This window comes from Coregonus lavaretus (assembly GCF_964263955.1).
Source record: "Coregonus lavaretus genome assembly, chromosome: 10".
NCBI classification, from domain to species: Eukaryota; Metazoa; Chordata; class Actinopteri; order Salmoniformes; family Salmonidae; genus Coregonus; species Coregonus lavaretus.
Window position 1 is genome coordinate 57,063,654 of NC_139997.1, and position 22,433 is coordinate 57,086,086.

Here is a 22,433-nt window from a genome sequence, read left to right on the forward strand (position 1 = left end):
ACATCTCTGGTGAGACTTGAAAATATATGTGCAGCAACACTCCCCATCCAACCTGACAGAGCTTGAGACGATCTGCAGAGAAGAATGGGAGAAACTCCCCAAATACAGGTGTGCCAAGCTTGTAGCGTCATACCCAAGAAGACTCGGTGCTGTAATCGCTGCCAAAGGTGCTTCAACAAAGTACTGAGTAAAGTACTTTGTAAATGTGATACTTTTTTTTGCAAACATTTCTAAAAACCTGTTTTTGCTTTGTCATTATGGGGTATTGTGTGTAGATTGACGAGGGAAAAAAACAATTTAATCAATTTTAGAATAAGGCTGTAATGTAACAAAATGTGGAAAAAGTTAAGGTGTCTGAATACTTTCTGAAGGCACTGTATATTACTTGACATTGATAAACAAACCTAAATGTAATCATGTTTTTCCATATATTTCTACTGTGTAATTTTGATTATGACGTTAATGTATTATATGTATTCAATTGACTGGATGTACATGCCTCTAGAGGTTATTTAAGTAGGTGTGTTTTACAATGGATTGTGACCTGACGAAGATCCAACTCGGATCAAAACGTTGTCTTTTATGTGCATCTGGTTGAATCACCACAGGAGCATACCAGAGTTGCAGACATTCCTTTTTTCTTTGATACATTCTTCTGTCCTGTTGGATGTGCATATTCTCTCTTTCTAACACAGATATAGATACATTCCAAATGAGTCATGGACGATACTGATTGGGTACTTTGAGTTTGTTTATGTTACTTCTTCCGCCTACCGTTACTGTTGTCTAGAGAGGAAAACTGACAGACAGAAAACTGACAGTGGGACATGGAACAATAGCTCAGCCAGGTTACCCGTGATACAAGTCAGTATTCGACGTCCATTCATGTCTGAGGACATCGGGACAACCGGCCACTAGGGGCAAAGGTTGCAAGTGTAAGTCGCTTTGGATAAAAGCGTCTGCTAAATGGCATATTATTATTATTATTATAAGTTCGAATCCAGCGATAGTTTTTTTTATTTTTGTTTTAAGCCAATCCCAAACCATAACCCTTCCCTTAACCATTCGGAGTTAATGCCTAACCTTAAGAATTTGGAGTTAATGCCTGAACTTAACCTTAAACACGTTTAAGAAACATGGATGAACGTCTAATTCTGACGTGAGACTGTGAGAGCTGGTTGCGATAGCTATCATGCACACTTAATGAGAGGGACCATCAGATCCTCACAGCTCTTCTCTCTCTCCATTGATCTGTTTCAAACCGAACCCTGTCTGATGAACCAACTCCCAACTCCAGGCCAGCGGTCAGCCTTAACACCCATCTCTAAGGGGAAAACCACACCTGAATACAGAGCAATGAATACACCTCCCTTTAACCTTGTTGTTCCACCTTCCACTACCCCACTGTGGGGCTCCTTGGTGGGTCTGTAAGCCAGCCATAAAGCCCTGACTTACAGCACAAAGCAGAGGAGGTGTAGTCGCTGGGATGACACATGTACATGGTCTAGTGAGGACGGGTCCCAGGAAAACAAACAGCCAGAGCCCCTCCATCCCTCCCTAAGCTGCGTGGGGACCTGGGTGAGCCACCTAATGGCTTCATTTTGGAGTGTGTCGACAGCTGTGTTGATGGTAAAAGGAAAGGGGCCGGCTGATCCTCCGTCCATTGATTCCCTTTCCAGGCACATTGTGGATATTGATGGTGGTCCACTGGTGGTTTTTGCCAAGAGCTGTTCTCCGACTCACACTAATCAAACAGTTCCTCTGATGTAGAACGTGAAAAGTAGTTGGAGCCCTTTTTCTCAATATCTATGCAAAAAACACAGCACGTATTTGTATGAGCACGGAAATGTAAAATCTCAGCCTCAAATTGTGGAATTTGAATGAACGCTGAAAAGCCGCACAGGACTAAATGTAAGGCATTCCATTAGCTTGCAGTTTGAAGGTCACAACTCCACCGGTGGTATTTGAGAGTGAGTAACAGATTACCAGTGGCCAGCAGTGAGGCTAGGGGGGTAAGGCGAGCAGGGTCAGGTGACAGACGCTTAGCAGCTCGCTCAAGCCTGGCAGGCAGGCAGTACGGTGTGTGTCTGTGTGCTGAGGAATGGCCTCTGTGGGCTGCCTGCCGCTGAGCCCTATTGATGGATGGAGATGCTACAGCGCGCCACCCTCACTCCCCCCCAGTTTACCGCTGGTTATTTGTCACGTCTGTCACCACAATGATCCTCTCACAAGGATGCTGGCTCCCACTACATCACTGTCTCCAAAACAAGGTGATACGGCAACCGCCTCCTCATCCAGCCACTGCCGAGGTAATGGTCCCAACCCTCATTCCAGAAAACACCCCACTTCCTGCACCTCCTATGTGCGTGGCACAGTGTGTTTGGGCTACATTCAGCCAGGATGACTCAAAGGCAAATGTCAGAAAGCAGCAGTGATCTGGGCTTCGCTTTCAGACGCATTCACATTTACTATGTCACACCTTCTAAAAAAGCGTTGTATGTCATTGAAAAGGATTTGATACAACACCTGCAGTCCCACACCCAAGGACACAATTCTATTTATGAAAACACGAGTAAAGGTTGTGACAACAGGGTGCACAAACTGGATACATTTTCCTCCAGTTCAATCAAACAACCCACCAACTTCGAATAAACACAGGTTTTGTTTATCATGAAATAATTTACACCTGGTTTCTTACCTGAGAAAAGAAAGGGTGAGAGAGAGAGAGAGAGAGAGAGAGAGAGAGAGAGAGAGAGAGAGAGAGAGAGAGAGAGAGGAAGGCAGGCAGGCAAGAAACAGAGAGAGAAAATGAGGAAGGGAAGGAGGTAGGGAGGGAGGGATGGAGAGAGAGGGGAAGAGTGGAGTGAGAAAGAGAGAGAGTGGTGGAGTAATGGATCAGAGAGTTTCTGATGAGGGAGACAGAGAGCACATGGAAATGCCACATGCAAATGATACGCTAGAAAGAGCACTGGGTGAAGTGAGGCGCAAATTTAGGCCTGGATGAGAGTCTGCCACTGCCAGTCTCCAACTGACCACTGAGACCCCCAGGAACCCTGGCCAGCCACCCATACAGTTATATCTACAGGTAACTGCCAAAATAAAGGAAACACCAACATAAAGTGTCTTAATAGAACAGCTTCAATGCGCCTTGGCATAGATTCTACAAGTGTCTGGAACTCTATTGGAGGGATGCAACACCATTTTTCCATGAGAAATTCTATAATTTTGTGTTTTGTTGATTGTGGTGGAAAACGCTCAGTCTCCCTCCCATAAGTGTTCAATTGGGTTGAGATCTGGTGACTGACACACATACACACACACACACACACACACACATTTTTAAAATACTTTATTTGAATCCACCAATCAAATTTACAAAAGAAGGATCCAAACTTTCAAAGGTCCCTGTATGCATGGCACTCAAGGGTACAGAAAGCACCTCCTTCTCTAAACAGCTAGGCTGCCCACGACAGCTGAAACAGAGCAGTACCTAGCCAATTGCTTTGCCCTAGTTTTTGTCAGGCCTGCAACGTGGCCGAAACTGCCGAATATCAGCGCCACCAGCTTGCACCTACACCCCAGGCTGTCCAAGCGTGCCACGAGGGGCTGGTACTTAAGCAGCTTCTCGGGAAATGCCTGCTCCATGTAGCCTTCAAATGAGCAGCCCACTTCCAAAATGAGCACCTCCCACTGGCATCTGGTGACTGACACACACACCCTTTAAACCCCCTATGCTCCTTTGAGACCCCACTTTCAAAGTCACTGAGATCTCTTCTTCTAGCCATGGTAGCCAAAATAATGGGCAACTGGGAATTTTTATACATGACCCTAAGTATTATGTGGCTGTTAATTGCTTCATTAACTGCTTTTAATATACTTTGTATCTCTCATTTACTAAAGTGTTTCCTTTATTTTGGCAGTTACCGGTACATACACAAGCACACACACGCACGCACACACACACACACTTCAGCTGACATTTCAGTGGGCTTTTATCCTGCTTTTGTCGATATACACAGAGGCTATAGCATAATAGTTCCTCCCCCCCCCACACACACAGAATAATGTCAATGCAGGAAAAGGGATCATGAGGGGCAGCCTGGAACCCCATTCCGTGTGACTTTGCAGCTGTGCCCTTGAGCTGGATAGTTCCTAAATTGTCACAGTCCCCTGCACCTCCATCTGAGCCCACATACAGCCAGGCAGCCTCCCAGGAGCAGAGGAGGCAGGGCCGAGCAGAGGAGGCAGAGACGAGCAGAGGAGGGAGAAAACAACACACATACAATCCATCACAGCCATAGAGTTAGATAGAGGACTCTAGATGGATATAACCCATTTTGGCATGGACAGTGCCATTGAGGGCTTCCACAATTTTAAAGTAGTTAACTGGGTGAAACTTCCTATGGGGTAAGGAAGGATCACATGATTCAATCCGGATCATCAGGAGGGTTCAGCCAACAAATTATACTTGTGAGCAAACACTAGGTGGCAGTATGCACGCTTTTAGTTTATTTGCCAACTCATAGAAGTAGTCGAAGAAAATGGACTACTTAAAAATGGAGATTGCCTCAATGCCGGTGCCCATGTGATCACAGATGCCACAATGCAACTGATACAATGATGTTCTCTATTATTCTCTATGATCACAGCAGGAATCTCTCTCTCTCTCTCTCTCTCTCTCTCTCTCTCTCTCTCTCTCTCTCTCTCTCTCTCTCTCTCTCTCTCTCTCTCTCTCTCTCTCTCTCTCTCTCTCTCTCTCTTCTCTCTCTCTCTCTCCTCTCTCTCTCTCTCTCTCTCTCTCTCTCCTCTCTCTCTCTCTCTCTCTCTCTCTCTCTCTCTCTCTCTCTCTCTCTCTCTCTCTCTCTCTCTCTCTCTCTCTCTCTCTCTCTCTCTCTCTCTCTCTCTCTCTCTCTCTCTCTCTCTCTCTCTCTCTCTCTCTCTCTCTCTCTCTCTCTCTCTCTCTCTCTCTCTCTCTCTCTCTCTCTCTCTCTCTCTCTCTCTCTCTCTCTCTCTCTCTCTCTCTCTCTCTCTCCCCTCTCTCTCTCTCTCTCTGGAAGACTGACCTCCAAGGTCTCACACTTACAGATAGGGAGCACAGGGACATGTGGCATCTGCTCTGGACATTTACTCTTAAACGATGCAGTTAGTTTGTTAGCATGCAGGCCAGCAGTTAGGCAGTTTGATAGGATGCAGGGAAAACAGTTAGACTGACAAATAGCTCTCTTAGGCCAAATCCTCTGTTCTCCTTTTCCATCCCTCGTTCCCTTTTTCTACCATACCTATGATTCAAATGTCAAAGCGGCTTCTGTGCTATACGTGCATGGCAATTTCTCTTTGGTTCACAGCAACAGACAGCAACAGAAGACACAAGCTGATCAAATCTCTGTCTCACTGCTCCCTCTTGGGGGCCACTCAATCAAAACAAATCGCCCAAGGCCGACACAGCGGTATGAGAATATATATATATTTTTACTTCATATCAGTGATAGCCAAAGCAGAATCAACATGCATCATTCTCCGCTGGCTAGGACAAGGGATGCTGCTGATGTGACATAGCACACAATCCGAGATAAGACTCTATATGAAATAATAACCAACAGGATTTATATCTTAGTATGTATCAATGGCCGTGTCTGAATACCCATACATGCGTTCTAAATAGTAGGCATTTTGGGTATGCGAAAAAAGAATGTTTTATCGTATGTGAAATTTTAAAAAATGTAGTATGCTTTAAATGCCAGGTTGTCATAGTCATTAGTAGAATTTGCAGCACACTATTGAGGAGAACAGTTGTCTTTCGAGAACCAACTGTGTCTGATAATCAGCTGAGGGGACGCGCTCTACCAAAATGAACGAATGGAGTGAATCAATGCAATTGCTCATTAGATGATGCATTCCTAATATGCTGATATTTGTTGCTTACTGTATTTTTACTAAACAGTACATTCTAAATATACTGAACAAAAATATAAACGCAACATGCAAAAATGTCAAAGATTTTACTGAGTTACAGTTCACATGAGGAAATCAGTCAATTGAAATAATTTCATTAGGCCATAATTTATGGATTTCACATGACTGGGGAGGGGTGCAGCCACTTGGCACCCAGGCCCACCCACTGTGGAGCCAGGCCCAGCCAGTCAGAATTTGTTTTTCCACACAAAAGCACCTTTGGCAGCGATTACAGCTGTGAGTCATTCTGGGTAAGTCTCTAAGAGCTTTCCACTCCTGGATTGTGCAACATTTGCTCATTATTATTTTCAAAATTCTTCAAGCTCTGTCAAATTGGTTGTTGATCATTGCTAGACAACCATTTTCAGGTGTTGCCATACATTTTTAAGTAGATTTAAGTCAGAACTGTAACTCGGCCACTCAGGAACATTCACTGTCTTCTTGGTAAGCAACTCCAGTGGCCTTGTGTTTTAGGTTATTGTCCTGCTGAAAGGTGAATTCATCTCCCAGTGTCTGTTGGAAAGCAGACTGAACCAGGTTTTCCTCTAGGATTTTGCTTGTGCTTAGCTCTATTCCGTTTATTTTTTATCCTGAAAAACTCCCCCGTCTTTAATGATTACAAACATACCTATAACATGATGCAGTCAGCCACTATGCTTGAAAATATGGAGAGTGGTACTCATTAATGTGTTGTATTGGATTTGACCCAAACATAACACTTTGTATTCAGGACAAAAAGTGAATTGCTTTGCCACATTTCTTGCAGTATTACTTTAGTGCCTTGTTGCAAACAGGATGCATGTTTTGGCATTGTTTTATTCTGCATAGGCTTCCTTATTTTCACTCTGTCAATTAGGTTAGTATTTTGGAGTTACTACAATGCTGTTGATCCATCCTCAGTTTTCTAGAATCACAGCCATTAAACTCTAACTTTTAAAGTCACCATTGGCCTCATGGTGAAATCCCAGAGCGGTTTCCTTCCTCTCCGGCAACTGAATTAGGAAGGACGCCTGTATCTTTGTAGTGACTGGGTGTATTGATACACAATTCAAAGCCTAATTAATATCTTCACCATGCTCAAAGGGATATTCAATGTCTGCTTTTTAATTTTTACCCATCTACCAACAGGTAGGTCTTTGCGAGGCGTTGGAAAACCTCCCTGGTCTTTGTGGTTGAATCTGTGTTTTAAATTCACTGCTCGACTGAGGGACCTTACAGATAATTGTATGTGTGTGGTACAGAGATGGGGTGGTCTTTAAAACATAATGTTAAACACTATTATCGCACAGAGAGTCCATGCAATTTATGTGACTTGTTAATCAAATGTTTACTCCTGAATTTATTTAGGCTTGCCATAACGAATGGGTTGAATAATTATTGACTCAAGACATCTCAGCTTTTCCTTTTTTATGAATTTGTAATAATTTCAAAAAATATAATTCCACTTTGACAATATGGGGTATTGTGTGTAGGCCAGTGACAAACAAATCTCAATTTAATCCACTTTGAATTCAGGCTGTAACACAACAAAATGTGGAAAAAGGTTTTTAAACTTCAACATAGAAATGCTACCAAAAATAATTTACTGAAAGTGGTTACAAATGACGGAGTCACCCATGATTCACCAAATGATATTTTGAAGGAGGAAGCAAAGTACTTTAAACATGTTTTCATTTCAGTCGCCTCAGTCTCCTCTAACTAAAGCTAATTGTAGGGATTGTTTTTCCATTGATAATGTAAAATTAACAGCCATACAGAAAGACTCATGTGAAGTTGAAATTACAGAGGAGGAACTTCTGGATGCAATTAAAGACTTTAAGTCCGGGAAAACTCCAGGGTTGGATGGCATACTAGTCAAGGTATACCAAACCTTTTTTGATATACTCAGAGGACCGTTATTAGCATGTTTTAACCACTCCTATGTAAATGGTAGATTATCAGACACTCAAGAAGAAGGTCTGATTTCATTATTACTGAAACAGGATACAAGTGGGAAATATAAAGATCCAGTCCATTTAAAAAATTGGAGGCTTCTTACACTTCAGTGTTGTGATGCAAAAATTCTAGCAAAATGTATAGCGCATAGAATTAAAAAGGTATTGTCGGACATTATTCATTCTAATCAGACAGGTTTTTTACATGGACGATACATCGGAGATAATACAGTGAGGGAAAAACGTATTTGATCCCCTGCTGATTTTGTAAGATTCCCCACTGACAAAGACATGATCAGTCTATAATTTTAATGGAACAGTGAGAGACAGAATAACAAACAAAAAATCCAGAAAAACGCATGTCAAAAATGTTATAAATTGATTTGCATTTTAATGAGGGAAATAAGTATTTGACCCCTCTGCAAAACATGACTTAGTACTTGGTGGCAAAACCCTTGTTGGCAATCACAGAGGTCAGACGTTTCTTGTAGTTGGCCACCAGGTTTGCACACATCTCAGGAGGGATTTTGTTCCACTCCTCTTTGCAGATCTTCTCCATGTCATTAAGGTTTCGAGGCTGACGGTTGGCAACTCGAACCTTCAGCTCCCTCCACAGATTTTCTATGGGATTAAGGTCTGGAGACTGGCTAGGCCACTCCAGGACCTTAATGTGCTTCTTCTTGAGCCACTCCTTTGTTGCCTTGGCCGTGTGTTTTGGGTCATTGTCATGCTGAAATACCCATCCATGACCCATTTTCAATGCCCTGGCTGAGGGAAGGAGGTTCTCACCCAAGATTTGACAGTACATGGCCCCGTCCATCATCTCTTTGATGCGGTGAAGTTGTCCTGTCCCCTTAGCCAAATACATTTAAACTCAGTTTTTCACAATTCCTGACATTTAATCCTAGTAAAAAGTCCCTGTCTTAGGTCAGTTAGGATCACCACTTTATTTTAAGAATGTGAAATGTCAGAATAATAGTAGAGAGAATGATTTATTTCAGCTTTTATTTCTTTCATCACATTCCCAGTGGGTCAGAAGTTTACATGCACTCACTTAGTATTTGGTAGCATTGCCTTTAAAAGGTTTAACTTGGGTCAAACGTTTCGGGTAGCCTTCCACAAGCTCCCCACAATAAGTTGGGTGAATTTTGGCCTATTCCTCATTTTACATTTTTAGTGATCCAGTTGACATTTTAGTCATTTAGCAGACGTTCTTATCCAGAGCTACTTACAATTAGTGAGTGCATACATTTTTCATACTGGCCCCCCATGGGAATCAAACCCACAACCCTTGCGTTGCAAACGCCATGCTCTACCAACTGAGCTACAGGAGGGCCAATATATCCTCCTGACAGAGCTGGTGTAACTGAGTCAGGCTTGTAGGCCTCCTTGCTCGCACAACTTTTTCAGTTCTGCCCACAAATTTTTCATAGGATTGAGGTCAGGGCTTTGTGATGGCCACTCCAATACCTTGACTTTGTTGTCCTTATGCCATTTTGGCACAACTTTGGAAGTATGCTTGGGGTCATTGTCCATTTGGAAGACCCATTTGTGACCAAGCTTTAACTTCCTGACTGATGTCTTGAGCTGCTGCTTCAATATATCCACATAATTTTCCTTCCTCAAGAAGCCATCTATTTTGTGAAGTGCACCATTCCCTCCTGCAGCAAAGCACCCCCACAGCATGATGCTGCCACCTCCGTGCTTCACGGTTGGGATGGTGTTCTTCTGATTGCAAGCATCTCCCTTTTTCCTCCAAACATAACGATGGTCATTATGGCCAAACAGTTCTATTTTTGTTTCATCAGACCAGAGGACATTTCTCCAAAAAGTGCAATCTTTGTCCCCATGTGCAGTTGCAAACCGTAGTCTGGCTTTTTTATGGCCGTTTTGGAGCAGTGGCTTCTTCCTTGCTGAGCGGCCTTTCAGGTTATGTCGATATAGGACTTGTTTTACTGTGGATATAGATACTTTTGTACCTGTTTCCTCCAGCATCTTCACAAGGTCCTTTGCTGTTGTTCTGGGAATGATTTGCACTTTTCGCACCAAAGTACGTTCATCTCTTGGAGACAGAACGCGTCTCCTTCCTGAGTGGTATGACGGCTGTGTGTTTCCCATGGTGTTTATACTTGCGTACTATTGTTTGTACAGATGAATGTGGTACCTTCAGGCGTTTGGAAATTGCTCCCAAGGATGAACCAGACTTGTGGAGGTCTACAATGTTTTTTCTAAGGTCTTGGCTGATTTCTTTAGATTTTCCCATGATGTCAAGCAAAGAAGCACTGAGTTTGAAGGTAGGCCTTGAAATACATCCACAGGTACACCTCCAATTGACACAAATGATGTCAATTAGCCTATCAGAAGCTTCTAAAGCCATGACATAATTTTCTGGAATTTTCCAAGCTGTTTAAAAGCACCGTCAACTTAAACTTCTGACCCACTGGAATTGTGATACAGTGAATTATAAGTGAAATAGTCTGTCTGTAAACAATTGTTTGAAAAATTACTTGTGTCATGCACAAAGTAGATGTCCTAACCGACTTACCAAAACTGTAGTTTGTTAACAAGAAATGTGTGGAGTGGTTGAAAAACAAGTTTTAATGACACCAACCTAAGTGTATGTAAACTTCCGACTTCAACTGTATCTATGTATGTATGTAAATCAAATCAAATCTAATTTTATTGGCCACATGCGCCGAATACAACAGGTGTAGACATTACAGTGAAATGCTTACTTACAGCCCTTAACTAACAATGCATAATTTTTTTAATAAAAAAAGTAAAATAAAACAACAACAAAAAAGTGTTGAGAAAAAAAGAGCAGAAGTAAAATAAAATAACAGTAAGGAGGCTATATATACAGGGGGGTACCGGTGCAGATTCAATGTGCGGGGGCACCGGCTAGTTGAGGTAGTTGAGGTAATATGTACATGTGGGTAGAGTTAAAGTGAATATGCATAAATAATTAACAGAGTAGCAGCAGCGTAAAAAGATGGGGTGGTGTTGGGGGTGGGGGAGCAGTGCAAATAGTTTGGGTAGCCATGATTAGCTGTTCAGGAGTCTTATGGCTTGAGGGTAGAAGCTGTTGAGAAGTCTTTTGGACCTAGACTTGGCACTCCGGTACCGCATGCCGTGCAGTAGCAGAGAGAACAGTCTATGACTAGGATGGCTGGAGTCTTTGACAATTTTGAGGGCCTTCCTCTGACACCGCCTGGTATAGACGCCCTGGATGGCAGGAAGCTTGGCCCCAGTGATGTACTGGGCCGTACGCACTACCCTCTGTAGTGCCTTGCGATCGTAGGCCGAGCAGTTGCCATACCAGGCGGTGATGCAACCAGTCAGGATGCTCTCGATGGTGCAGCTGTATAATTTTTTGAGGATCTGAGGACCCATGCCAAATCTTTTCAGTCTCCTGATGGGGAATAGGCTTTGTTGTGCCCTCTTCACGACTGTCTTGGTGTGTTTGGACCATGATAGTTTGTTGGTGATGTGGACAACCTGTTCCACTAAAGCCCTGTCGATGAGAATGGGGGCGTGCTCAGTCCTCTTTTTTTTCCTGTAGTCCACAATCATCTCCTTTGTCTTGGTCACGTTGAGGGAGAGGTTGTTATCCTGGCACCACACGGCCAGGTCTCTGACCTCCTCCCTATAGGCTGTCTCATCGTTGTCGGTGATCAGGCCTACCACTGTTGTGTCGTCGGCAAACTTAATGATGGTGTTGGAATCGTGCCTGGCCATGCAGTCATGGGTGAACAGGGAGTCCAGGAGGGGACTGAGCACGCACCCCTGAGGTTCCCCCGTGTTGAGCATCAGTGTGGCAGATGTGTTGTTACCTACCCTTACCACCTGGGGGCGTCCCGTCAGGAAGTCCAGGATCCAGTTGCAGAGGGAAGTGTTTAGTCCCAGGATCCTTAGCTTAGTCATGAGCTTTGAGGGCACTATGGTGTTGAATGCTGAGCTGTAGTCAATGAATAGCATTCTCACGTAGGTGTTCCTCTTGTCCAGGTGGGAAAGGGCAGTGTGGAGCGCAATAGAGATTGCATCATCTGTGGATCTGTTGGGGCGGTATGCAAATTGGAGTGGGTCTAGGGTTTCTGGGATAATGGTGTTGATGTGAGCCTTGACCAGCCTTTCAAAGCACTGGGTCGGTAGTCATTTAGGCAGGTTATCTTAGTGTCCTTGGGCACGGGGACTATGGTGGTCTGCTTGAAACATGTTGGTATTACAGACTCAGTCAGGGACATGTTGAAAATGTCAGTGAAGACACTTGCCAGTTGGTCAGCACATGCTCGGAGTACACGTCCTGGTAATCCGTCTGGCCCTGCAGCCTTGTGAATGTTGACCTGCTTAAAAGTCTTACTCACATTGGCTACGGAGAGCGTGATCACATAGTCATCTGGAACAGCTGGTGCTCTCATGCATGCTTCAGTGTTGCTTGCCTCGAATTGAGCATAGAAGTGGTTTAGCTCGTCTGGAAGTCTTGTGTCACTGGGCAGTTCGCGGCTGTGCTTCCCTTTGTAGTCTGTAATAGTTATCAAGCCCTGCCACATCCGACAAGCATCAGAGCCGGTGTAGTACGATTCGATCTTAGTCCTGTACTGACTCTTTGCCTGTTTGATGGTTCGTTGGAGGGCATAGCGGGATTTCTTATAAGCGCTCCTTGAAAGCGGCAGCTCTACCCTTTAGCTCAGTGCGGATGTTGCCTGTAATCCATGGCTTCTGGTTGGGGTATGTACGTACGATCACTGTGGGGACGACGTCATCGATGCACTTATTGATGAAGCCAGTGACTGATGTGGTGTATATATATGTATATATGTATATATTTGCGAGAGAAAAAAAACATATGGGGGATTGAAAGTGCTGCAGACAATTACATTGATGGAAGTTACAATCTATCTGCAATATTAAAGCTGATCTACCAACCCCCCCCCCCAAAAAAAGAAAAATAAACACAAAACAAATACATTGAGGGAAAAAAGTATTTGATCCCCTGCTGATTTTATACGTTTGCCCACTGACAAAGAAATGATCAGTCTATAATTTTAATGGTAGGTTTAATTGAACAGTGAGAGACAGAACAACAACAAAAAAATCCGAAAAAAACGCATGTCAAAAATGTTATAAATTAATTTGCATTTTAATGAGGGAAATAAGTATTTGACCCCCTCTCAATCAGAAAGATTTCTGGCTCCCAGGTGTCTTTTATACAGGTAACGAGCTGAGATTAGGAGCACACTCTTAAAGGGAGTGCTCCTAATCTCAGCTTGTTACCTGTATAAAAGACACCTGTCCACAGAAGCAATCAATCAATCAGATTCCAAATTCTCCACCATGGCCAAGACCAAAGAGCTCTCCAAGGATGTCCGGGACAAGATTGTAGACCTACACAAGGCTGGAATGGGCTACAAGACCATCGCCAAGCAGCTTGGTGAGAAGGTGACAACAGTTGGTGCGATTATTCGCAAATGGAAGAAACACAAAAGAACTGTCAATCTCCCTCTTCATGGGGCGCCATGCAAGATCTCACCTCGTGGAGTTGCAATGATCATGAGAACGGTGAGGAATCAGCCAAGAACTACACGGGAGGATCTTGTCAATGATCTCAAGGCAGCTGGGACCATAGTCACCAAGAAAACAATTGGTTACACACTACGCCGTGAAGGACTGAACTCCTGCAGCGCCCGCAAGGTCCCCCTGCTCAAGAAAGCACATATACAGGGCCGTCTGAAGTTTGCCAATGAACATCTGAATGATTCAGAGGAGAACTGGGTGAAAGTGTTGTGGTCAGATGAGACCAAAATCGAGCTCTTTGGCATCAACTCAACTCACCGTGTTTGGAGGAGGAGGAATGCTGCCTATGACCCCAATGAACACCATCCCCACCGTCAAACATGGAGGTGGAAACATTATGCTTTGGGGGTGTTTTTCTGCTAAGGGGACAGGACAACTTCACCGCATCAAAGGGACGATGGACGGGGCCATGTACCGTCAAATCTTGGGTGAGAACCTCCTTCCCTCAGCCAGGGCATTGAAAATGGGTCGTGGGTGGGTATTTCAGCATGACAATGACCCAAAACACACAGCCAAGGCAACAAAGGAGTGGCTCAAGAAGAAGCACATTAAGGTCCTGGAGTGGCCTAGCCAGTCTCCAGACCTTAATCCCATAGAAAATCTGTGGAGGGAGCTGAAGGTTCGAGTTGCCAAACATCAGCCTCGAAACCTTAATGACTTGGAGAAGATTTGCAAAGAGGAGTGGAAAAAAATCCCTCCTGAGATGTGTGCAAACCTGGTGGCCAACTACAAGAAACGTCTGACCTCTGTGATTGCCAACAAGGGTTTTGCCACCAAGTACTAAGTCATGTTTTGCAGAGGGGTCAAAAACATGCGTTTTTCTGGATTTTTTTTTTGTTATTCTGTCTCTCACTGTTCAAATAAACCTACCATTAAAATTGTAGACTGATCATGTCTTTGTCAGTGGGCAAAAGTACAAAATCAGCAGGGGATCAAATACTTTTTTCCCTGGGGGTGTGAATACTTTATGAAGGATTTTGGACACGGCCAGTGTGCATACTGTAGTAGTACACTCAGAGATTGTCAGGGGGACATATTAACCTGACTGGCAAATGTCTGACCAAATCTTCATCACAGTTCCTTTTAAAGACTTATTTCATATGTTCTACTACTCAATTCAATTATGTTTATGATTGTATTTAAACTACATTGTTGAAGCTATTCATATGTTTGCATATACAGTAGGTTTGTGACACCACCCTGAGATGGTGCTTAAACTCAAGGTCAATCTGAGTTTGACCTCCCAGCAATCTCAGTGCAACAGAAGCCCCTGTGGCTGAGTACCAGTAGAGACCAGCAAAGGGAGCTACTGCTACTACATTACACACTGAAGAAGACACCATTACTCTGTTGTTGCCATTGACACCAACACAGATCAACAACAGAACCAAGCTGGCCTTGAGCAAGGGAATGGTATTATCTATCAAGAGTTTCACACCTGCCAACCATTACCACAACACGTTTTTTTTTTTTTTATAGTCATTTAGCAGACGCTCTTATCCAGAGCGACTTACAGGCGCAATTAGGGTTAAGTGCCTTGCTCAAGGGCACATCGACAGATTTTTCACCTAGTCGGCTCGGGGATTAGAACCAGCGACCTTTCGGTTACTGGCACAACGCTCTTACCCACCAAGCTACCTGCCGCCCTATTGATGTGGTCGTGTCAGTATTTGAGTATACACAGTATTTTTGTGTGCCTACGTGTGTGTTTGTGTGTTTGCGTCCATCTATGCGTGTGTGTGTGTGTATGTGCGCATGTGTGTGCATCCCAACAGCCTCCTGTTTATCAGGGCCCTCCACACCTCTAAGCCGCTCCCATCACGCACATCCCATTAAGATGCTCCTGATGAAACAGGCCGTTTACACTTCAGACACAGCAAATTAACAAATTGTCAGCTTATAAAACAATAATAGAATTGTATGTGTTCACCAATTCCCCTCGCTGCTAATGAGATGCTGGAGAGTGGCCCTTTGCCTGCAAGGTTAATGGAATCCATATTTTCAATTTAAACCTTCCTTTTTTTGTCCTGGAAAAGATGCACAAGTGGGTGTAATTACTGTAACAAAGGAGCTTGCTGGACCAATGGAAACAGACCTTCATTCCACTATCCCTAATCTCTTCCCTCTCTCTCTCTCTCCATCTCCAAGCTGCAGAAAAACAGCATGAAATTCTGCTCTTGTTTCACAGTGGCGTGTGATCAGGGTGGATGAGAAATTGCGCCTTCTACAAACACTGTGCACATAGCAGTGTGGTACATCGAGAAGGACAGAGGTGAGTGATTGGTGTGCAGAATCGCCGCTCCTGAACCAAGAGCAGTCAGGATTGATATGGACAAGCTGCTGAGAGATGCCTCCCTGCTGCTCCTCATAATGCATGCTGGACAGGAGTCTAGGAAGCTGTTCAATCACACGCCCTCTCCCGCTGTCTGTCATAGGGTTTATGGGTCCTAGGCTGAGGTAAATTGATTCTTGCCGGTCTAATTTTAAGAGCCTCGTAAAAACCTGGATGTGCCTCAGTCACCCCAGCCTCCTCTGTACCCCACGCTGCACAGAGGTGACATATGTAAAGGTGAAACCTACACAACACAGACACACACACACCTTGACTGGGCAGAAAATTGTTTTATTTTAATCTCCTCTCCCTCTTTCATGTCCTCTCCCTCTCTTCTCCAGTCCTCTTTACTGTGCTCATGTTTTCAGCAGGAGGTATAGATGTTGAGAGAGCCAAGACTTCCTCTAATTTCAGATACAGAGAATGAAACGGAAATCTGTGCCACTGCATCAAATTTCAAATGAAGCAAAGGCATGTTTTACAGAGAACCAATACTAATCCCGCAATGATGTGTAAAAGGAATAAACCCGAAACAAATTTTGTGAATATTTAGTTTGAAAACTGTTTTAATTTGGGACACGTCTGTACGATATACATTCTTTTTTTTCCTGCAATCATGGTTGGGGTCCCCCCAGGAGGTTGGCCCCCCCAGATAGCATATGAACATGTCATAAACCATGATTTTAAAGAAATTGAATTACATGAACCTTCTTATGATGGTCTAAATGTCAGCCATTTTGGTCAGGGAGTTGGCCAACCACGGTTTGTCAGTGCTGTGATAAGATGTTGTGTAAAGTAATGCATTTTAAGAATTTGTTTGCACTGTAGGCCTCCTATGTTTGTTAGCTAGCTAGCCAGACAGTTTTAGAGGAATGATTACATTAACTTTTCTAATCAACTGCCAATATTCCATTCAAACAATGCAGTCAATCTACAGCCTTACACTGACCAAAAACAGTTGATGATAGGACTTGTAAATGCAACAAGTACTGATATTGTATCATATAATAGCGCTCACAGCTTTCCAAGAAAACAAAAATTTAGACATTTATGGTCTGTTTACACACAGTTGAAGTCGGAAGTTTACATACACCTTAGCCAAATACATTTAAACTCAGTTTTTCACAATTCCTGACATTTAATCCTAGTAAAAATTCCCTGTCTTAGGTCAGTTAGGATCACCACTTTATTTTAAGAATGTGAAATGTTAGAATAATAGTAGATTTATTTCAGCTTTTATTTATTTCATCACATTCCCAGTGGGTCAGAAGTTTACATACACTCAATTAGTATTTGGTAGCATTGCCTTTAAATTGTTTCACTTGGGTCAAACGTTTCGGGTAGCCTTCCACAAGCTTCTCACAATAAATTGGGTGAATTTTGGCCCATTCCTCCTGACAGAGCTGGTGTAACTGAGTCAGGTTTGTAGACCTCCTTGCTTGCACACACTTTTTCAGTTCTGCCCACAAATGTTCTATAGGATTGAGGTCAGGGTTTTGTGATGGCCACTCCAATACCTTGTCTTTGTTGTCCTTAAGCCATTTTGCCACAACTTTGGAAGTATGCTTGGGGTCATTGTCCATTTGGAAGACCCATTTGCGACCAAGCTTTAACTTCCTGACTGATGTCTTGAGATGCTGCTTCAATACATCCACATAATTTTCCTTCCTCATGATGCCATCTATTTTTTGAAGTGCACCAGTCCCTCCTGCAGCAAAGCACCCCCACAGCATGATGCTGCCACCCCCGTGCTTCACGGTTGGGATGGTGTTCTTCGGCTTGCAAGAACCCCCTTTTTCCTCCAAACATATCGATGGTCATTATGGCCAAACAGTTCTATTTTTGTTTCATCAGACCAGAGGACATTTCTCCAAAAAGTACGATCTTTGTCCCCATGTGCAGTTGCAAACCGTAGTCTGGCTTTTTTATGGCGGTTTTGGAGCAGTGGCTTCTTCCTTGCTGAGTGGCCTTTCAGGTTATGTCGATATAGGACTCGTTTTACTGTGGATATAGATACTTTTGTACCTGTTTCCTCCAGCATCTTCACAAGGTCCTTTGCTGTTGTTCTGGGATTGATTTGCACTTGTATGTTCATCTCTAGGAGACAGAACGCGTCTCCTTCCTGAGCGGTATTACGGCTGCGTGGTCCCATGGTGTTTATACTTGCGTACTATTGTTTGTACAGATGAATGTGGTACCTTCAGGCATTTGGAAATTGCTCCCAAGGATGAATCAGACTTGTGGAGGTCTACAATTTTTTTTCTGAGGTCTTGGCTGATTTCTTTAGATTTTCCCATGATGTCAAGCAAAGAGGTACTGAGTTTGAAGGTGGGCCTTGAAATATATCTACAGGTACACCTCCAATTGACTCAAATTATGTCAATTAGCCTATCAGAAGCTTCTAAAGCCATGACATCATTTTCTGGAATTTTCCAAGCTATTTAAAAGGCACACTCAACTTAGTGTATGTAAACTTCTGACCCACTGGATTTGTGATACAGTGAATTATAAGTGAAATAATCTGTCTGTAAACAATTGTTGGAAAAATGACTTGTGTCATGCACAAAGCAGATGTCCTAACCGACTTGCCGAAACTATAGTTTGTTAAGGCTATTTATACAGAACATTTGTATAAAACCCGTATAAACTGTATTTATAATTATATGACAATATTTTAGGTTGACAGTAATTCATTTACACAATTTCTGATATATCACATGCCTGACTTTTATTTTCCTGCATAAGAAAAATCTGGATTATGCCTCTACTGACATTACTTCCAATTAGACTGGTTTGGATATTTCCTTGACCAATATGGCTGCCATTTTCACTCCATTCTGGAACTTTGAAGGTTTATGACATAGCCTCTCTAGTAATTTAATATGATCTCTATGTATAAAACTGCACATTTATCTCTCTGCCCCAGTTCTGCGGCCCGCGAAACTGCGCTACACCACTGCATGGCCTGGTTGGTTTACAACTATTTGGTTCCTATGTACAGTGCCTTCAGAAAGTATTCACACCCCTCGATTTTTTCGACATTTTGTTGTGTTACAGCCTGCATTTAAAATGGATTCAATTTAGATTTGTTTTTCACACACAATATCCCATAATGTCAAAGTGGCATTATGTTTTTAGAAATGTTTACAAATGACTGCATCATGTTATGGGTATGTTTGAAATCATTAAGGACTAGGGAGTTTTTCACGATAAAAAGTAAATGGAGCTAAGGACAGGCAAAATCCTAGAGGAAAACATGGTTCAGTCTGCTTTCCACCAGACACTGGGAGATGAATTCACCTTTCAGCAGGACAATAACCTAAAACACAAGGCCAGATCTACACTGGAGTTGCTTATCAAGAAGACAGTGAATTTTCTTGAGTGTCCGAGTAACAGTTTTGACTTAAATCTACTTGAAAACATATGGCAATACCTGAAAATGGTTGTCTAGCAATGATAAACAAACAATTGGACAGGTGTGGAAAGCTCTTAAGAGACTTACCCAGGAAGCTGTAATCGCTGCCAAAGGTGCTTCTACTAAGTATTGACTCAGGGGTGTGAATAGGCCTACTTACAGTATGTAAATGAGATATTTCTGTATTTCATTTAAAATAAATTTGCTAAAATGTTTAAAACTGTTTTCACGCCATTATGGGGTACTGTGTGTAGATGGGTGAGAGAAAAATCTATTTAATCAATTTTGAAATCAGGCTGTAACACAACTAAATGTGGAAAAAGTCAAGGGGTATGAATGCTTTCTGAAGGCACTGTACATACTACACTGAACAAAAATATAAATGCAACATGTAAAGTGTTGGTCCCATATTTCATGAGCTGAAATAAATAATCCCAGATATTTTCCATACGCACAAAAAGCTTATTTCTCTCAAATTTGGTGCACAAATGTGTTTATATCCCTATTGGTGAGCATTTCTCCTTTGCCAAGATAATCCATCCACCTCAGGTGTGGCATATCAAGAAGCTGATTAAACAGCATGCTCATTACACAGGTGCACCTTGTGCTGGGGACAATGAAAGTCCACTGTGCAGTTGTGTCACACAACACAATGCCAAAGATGTCTCACGTTTTGAGGGAGCGTGCAATTGGCATGCTGACTGCAGGAATGTCCACTAGAGCTGTTGCCAGATAATTTAATATGTGTTTCTCTAACATAAGCTGCCTCTAACATCGTTTTAGATAATTTGGCAGTATGTTCAACCGGTCTCACAACCACAGACCACGTGTAACCAGTAATAATTCAAGGAGTATGAATACTTTCTGAAGGCACTGTATGTGTATGAGTGGGAGTGTGTGAGGTGTGTTTGTGCTATCAATTGGCGATGCTCCATTCACGTCAGTTTTATTAAAATAAAATTGCATATTTCCCTATCAAACAATAATAAAAACAGACCAAAAATCACCAGTGAGAAATTAATCATTGTACTGTAATAAATAAAAGGTAATCTCAATATTATGGTGAATACCACATAGGCCTATAACTGTGTAGTAGCCTATTAAAAAAAATATATATATATTATTATTCCAAGTAAATATCTGATATTATATTCAACCTCCCCAATAAATTATGTTACAACATTTGAAGTTACTTTGAGGATTTTCAGGCATGCTATTTGGAGGATAATAGCAGGGGTCCTGTCACTCACATTGTTTTGCACTGATCATGCTAAAGCAATAATGTTGCTATGTAAACAATAAACTCAATCTTGGGATGCTAAATCTCGAGGTAGAGTAGGCTATTTTCCCCAATAAAAAAAATTGCTATTTGAAATGTAGGTGAATTATCAATTTAATAAGACGACAATACACATATTACAACCATTAATGCTATCTCAAAAACCAATACAATGAGGACAAAGCTATTAAACATGTAGTCATAGAACTACTGCTTTATATCGGAATTACAAATAATGTATTAAAATGAGTTTACCACCAACAGAATAAGATATTGCCTTTATATACGCATTCGGCATGGATGCAACTAATCACAACAGATAAAGAGGTACAGGTCTTCCTCAAGCGTTCCGTCTGTCATTCGATTATGTGAAGATGATGCACATCTCCGTTGATATTTCACCCAACTAAAAATAGTCAGGAAGGCCACTCATAATAGCCTAATGGTATTAACGGTTCTGTAACATACAGATATATTATTATTTATTTATTTTTGTCATTTAGCAGACACTCTTATCCAGAGCGACTTACAGTTAGTGAGTGCATACATTTTCATACTGGCCCCCAGTGGGAAACGAACCCACAACCCTGGCGTTTCAAGCGCCATGCTCTACCAACTGAGCTACAGGGGATTTTGATGTATGTTTTAGCAGGTTATTGTCCAGGTAAATGTCTAATTTCTCAATTGCTCCATCTCTATTGAGACTACTGTCTATGGCTTAACTCAAATAACAACCCTTACAAGTTTAACACTTCTGCTGTCTATTGTCAATCTAACAGGTATGCTCACGCGGTCTACCTCACACCTCAACCGCATGCTCTTCCTGTCTTCGAAAAAAAGCGAGCGTGTAAATAGGGCATCCTTACCTGGCTCGTGTAACAGCCCTTTCGTTCTGTGCATGCCAGACTGGTGCATCGCTCCTCGCATGTCTCCGAACGAACGCGGCCACTCTCTCCGCGCTTTGAACTCAATTCTGCAGCTAAGTCTCAAAGCAACGCGGGTCCGCAATGTTCAATAATACTTCTAAATCAAAAGGAGTCGGCACTGGGCGCGGACAGGACCCGAAGAGGATAATTTCAGGTGGTGGTAAAGTGTATTGTAATATTGAGTCGCATCTTACTCACCCTTACAAAACACATAGTATGAGTTTGCGAGGTGAATGAGTGGAGAAAAATATATCTGGGAGTGAGAGGACAAAGAAGATGCTACCAGCAGAGAACAGAAGGGGGAGGAAAGTGGTAAAGATGTTCACTAGGAATAAGGAGATGTGGAGAGTGAGAGAGGGAGAGAGGGAGAGAGGGGAGAGAGGAGAGAGAGAGAGAGAGAGAGAGAGAGAGAGAGAGAGAGAGAGAGAAAACAGACCAGACCTATAAACAGACCTATAGATGGAGTGCAAACAGTACAGAAATCTACCAAAATGCAATTAGTAGCCAAAAAATACAATCTCTCCTGGACAACTTTTTAGCATTAACATTCTCCTACACCAATAAAGGTGTAAATGTGGCCGTTTGGAACATAAACTTTATATTTGACAAATTAGCCTCCTTGGCTAATCTTAAGAAACATAAGAGCAAACCAAAAAGAATAGATAACGAAAAATGGTTTGATAATGATTGCAAAAATCTAAGAAAGTCATTGAGAAATATATCTAATCATAAACACAGAGACCCAGACAACAAAAATATACGTCTTCAATATGAGGAAACAATGAAGCAATACAACCAATTGTACTATTATGTGTGTTTTTCCGCGTTATTTGTAATTTATTTTGTACATAATGTTTATGCCATCGTCTCTTATAACCAAAGAGAGCTTCTGGATATCAGGACAGCGATTACTCACCTCGCGTTGGACGAACACTTTTTCTTCAACGAGGCGTTCGCGAAGGATATCCTACAGACACCCGACAAGGCCCAGATCCCCGTCATTCGCGTGAGGAAGAGACGG

General features: G+C 42.5%; 1 protein-coding gene across 2 annotated transcripts in view; it reads right to left on the bottom strand.

Annotated features, from left to right (window-relative positions):
- LOC311136024 (teneurin-2-like) overlaps positions 1-22,433 on the bottom strand; it is a gene marked incomplete at both ends in the record, with an annotated part of 210,857 nt that overhangs the window by 99,639 nt on the left and 88,785 nt on the right. Inside the window, one exon of one of the 2 annotated variants that reach the window (XM_084170088.1) lies at positions 21,353-21,413. The exons of the other annotated variant lie outside the window; for it this stretch is intronic. Coding sequence (XP_084026214.1) covers positions 21,353-21,413 — 61 coding nt within the window. Of the gene's footprint in view, positions 1-21,352; positions 21,414-22,433 lie in introns of those variants that run through there. 2 annotated transcript variants of the gene reach the window in all.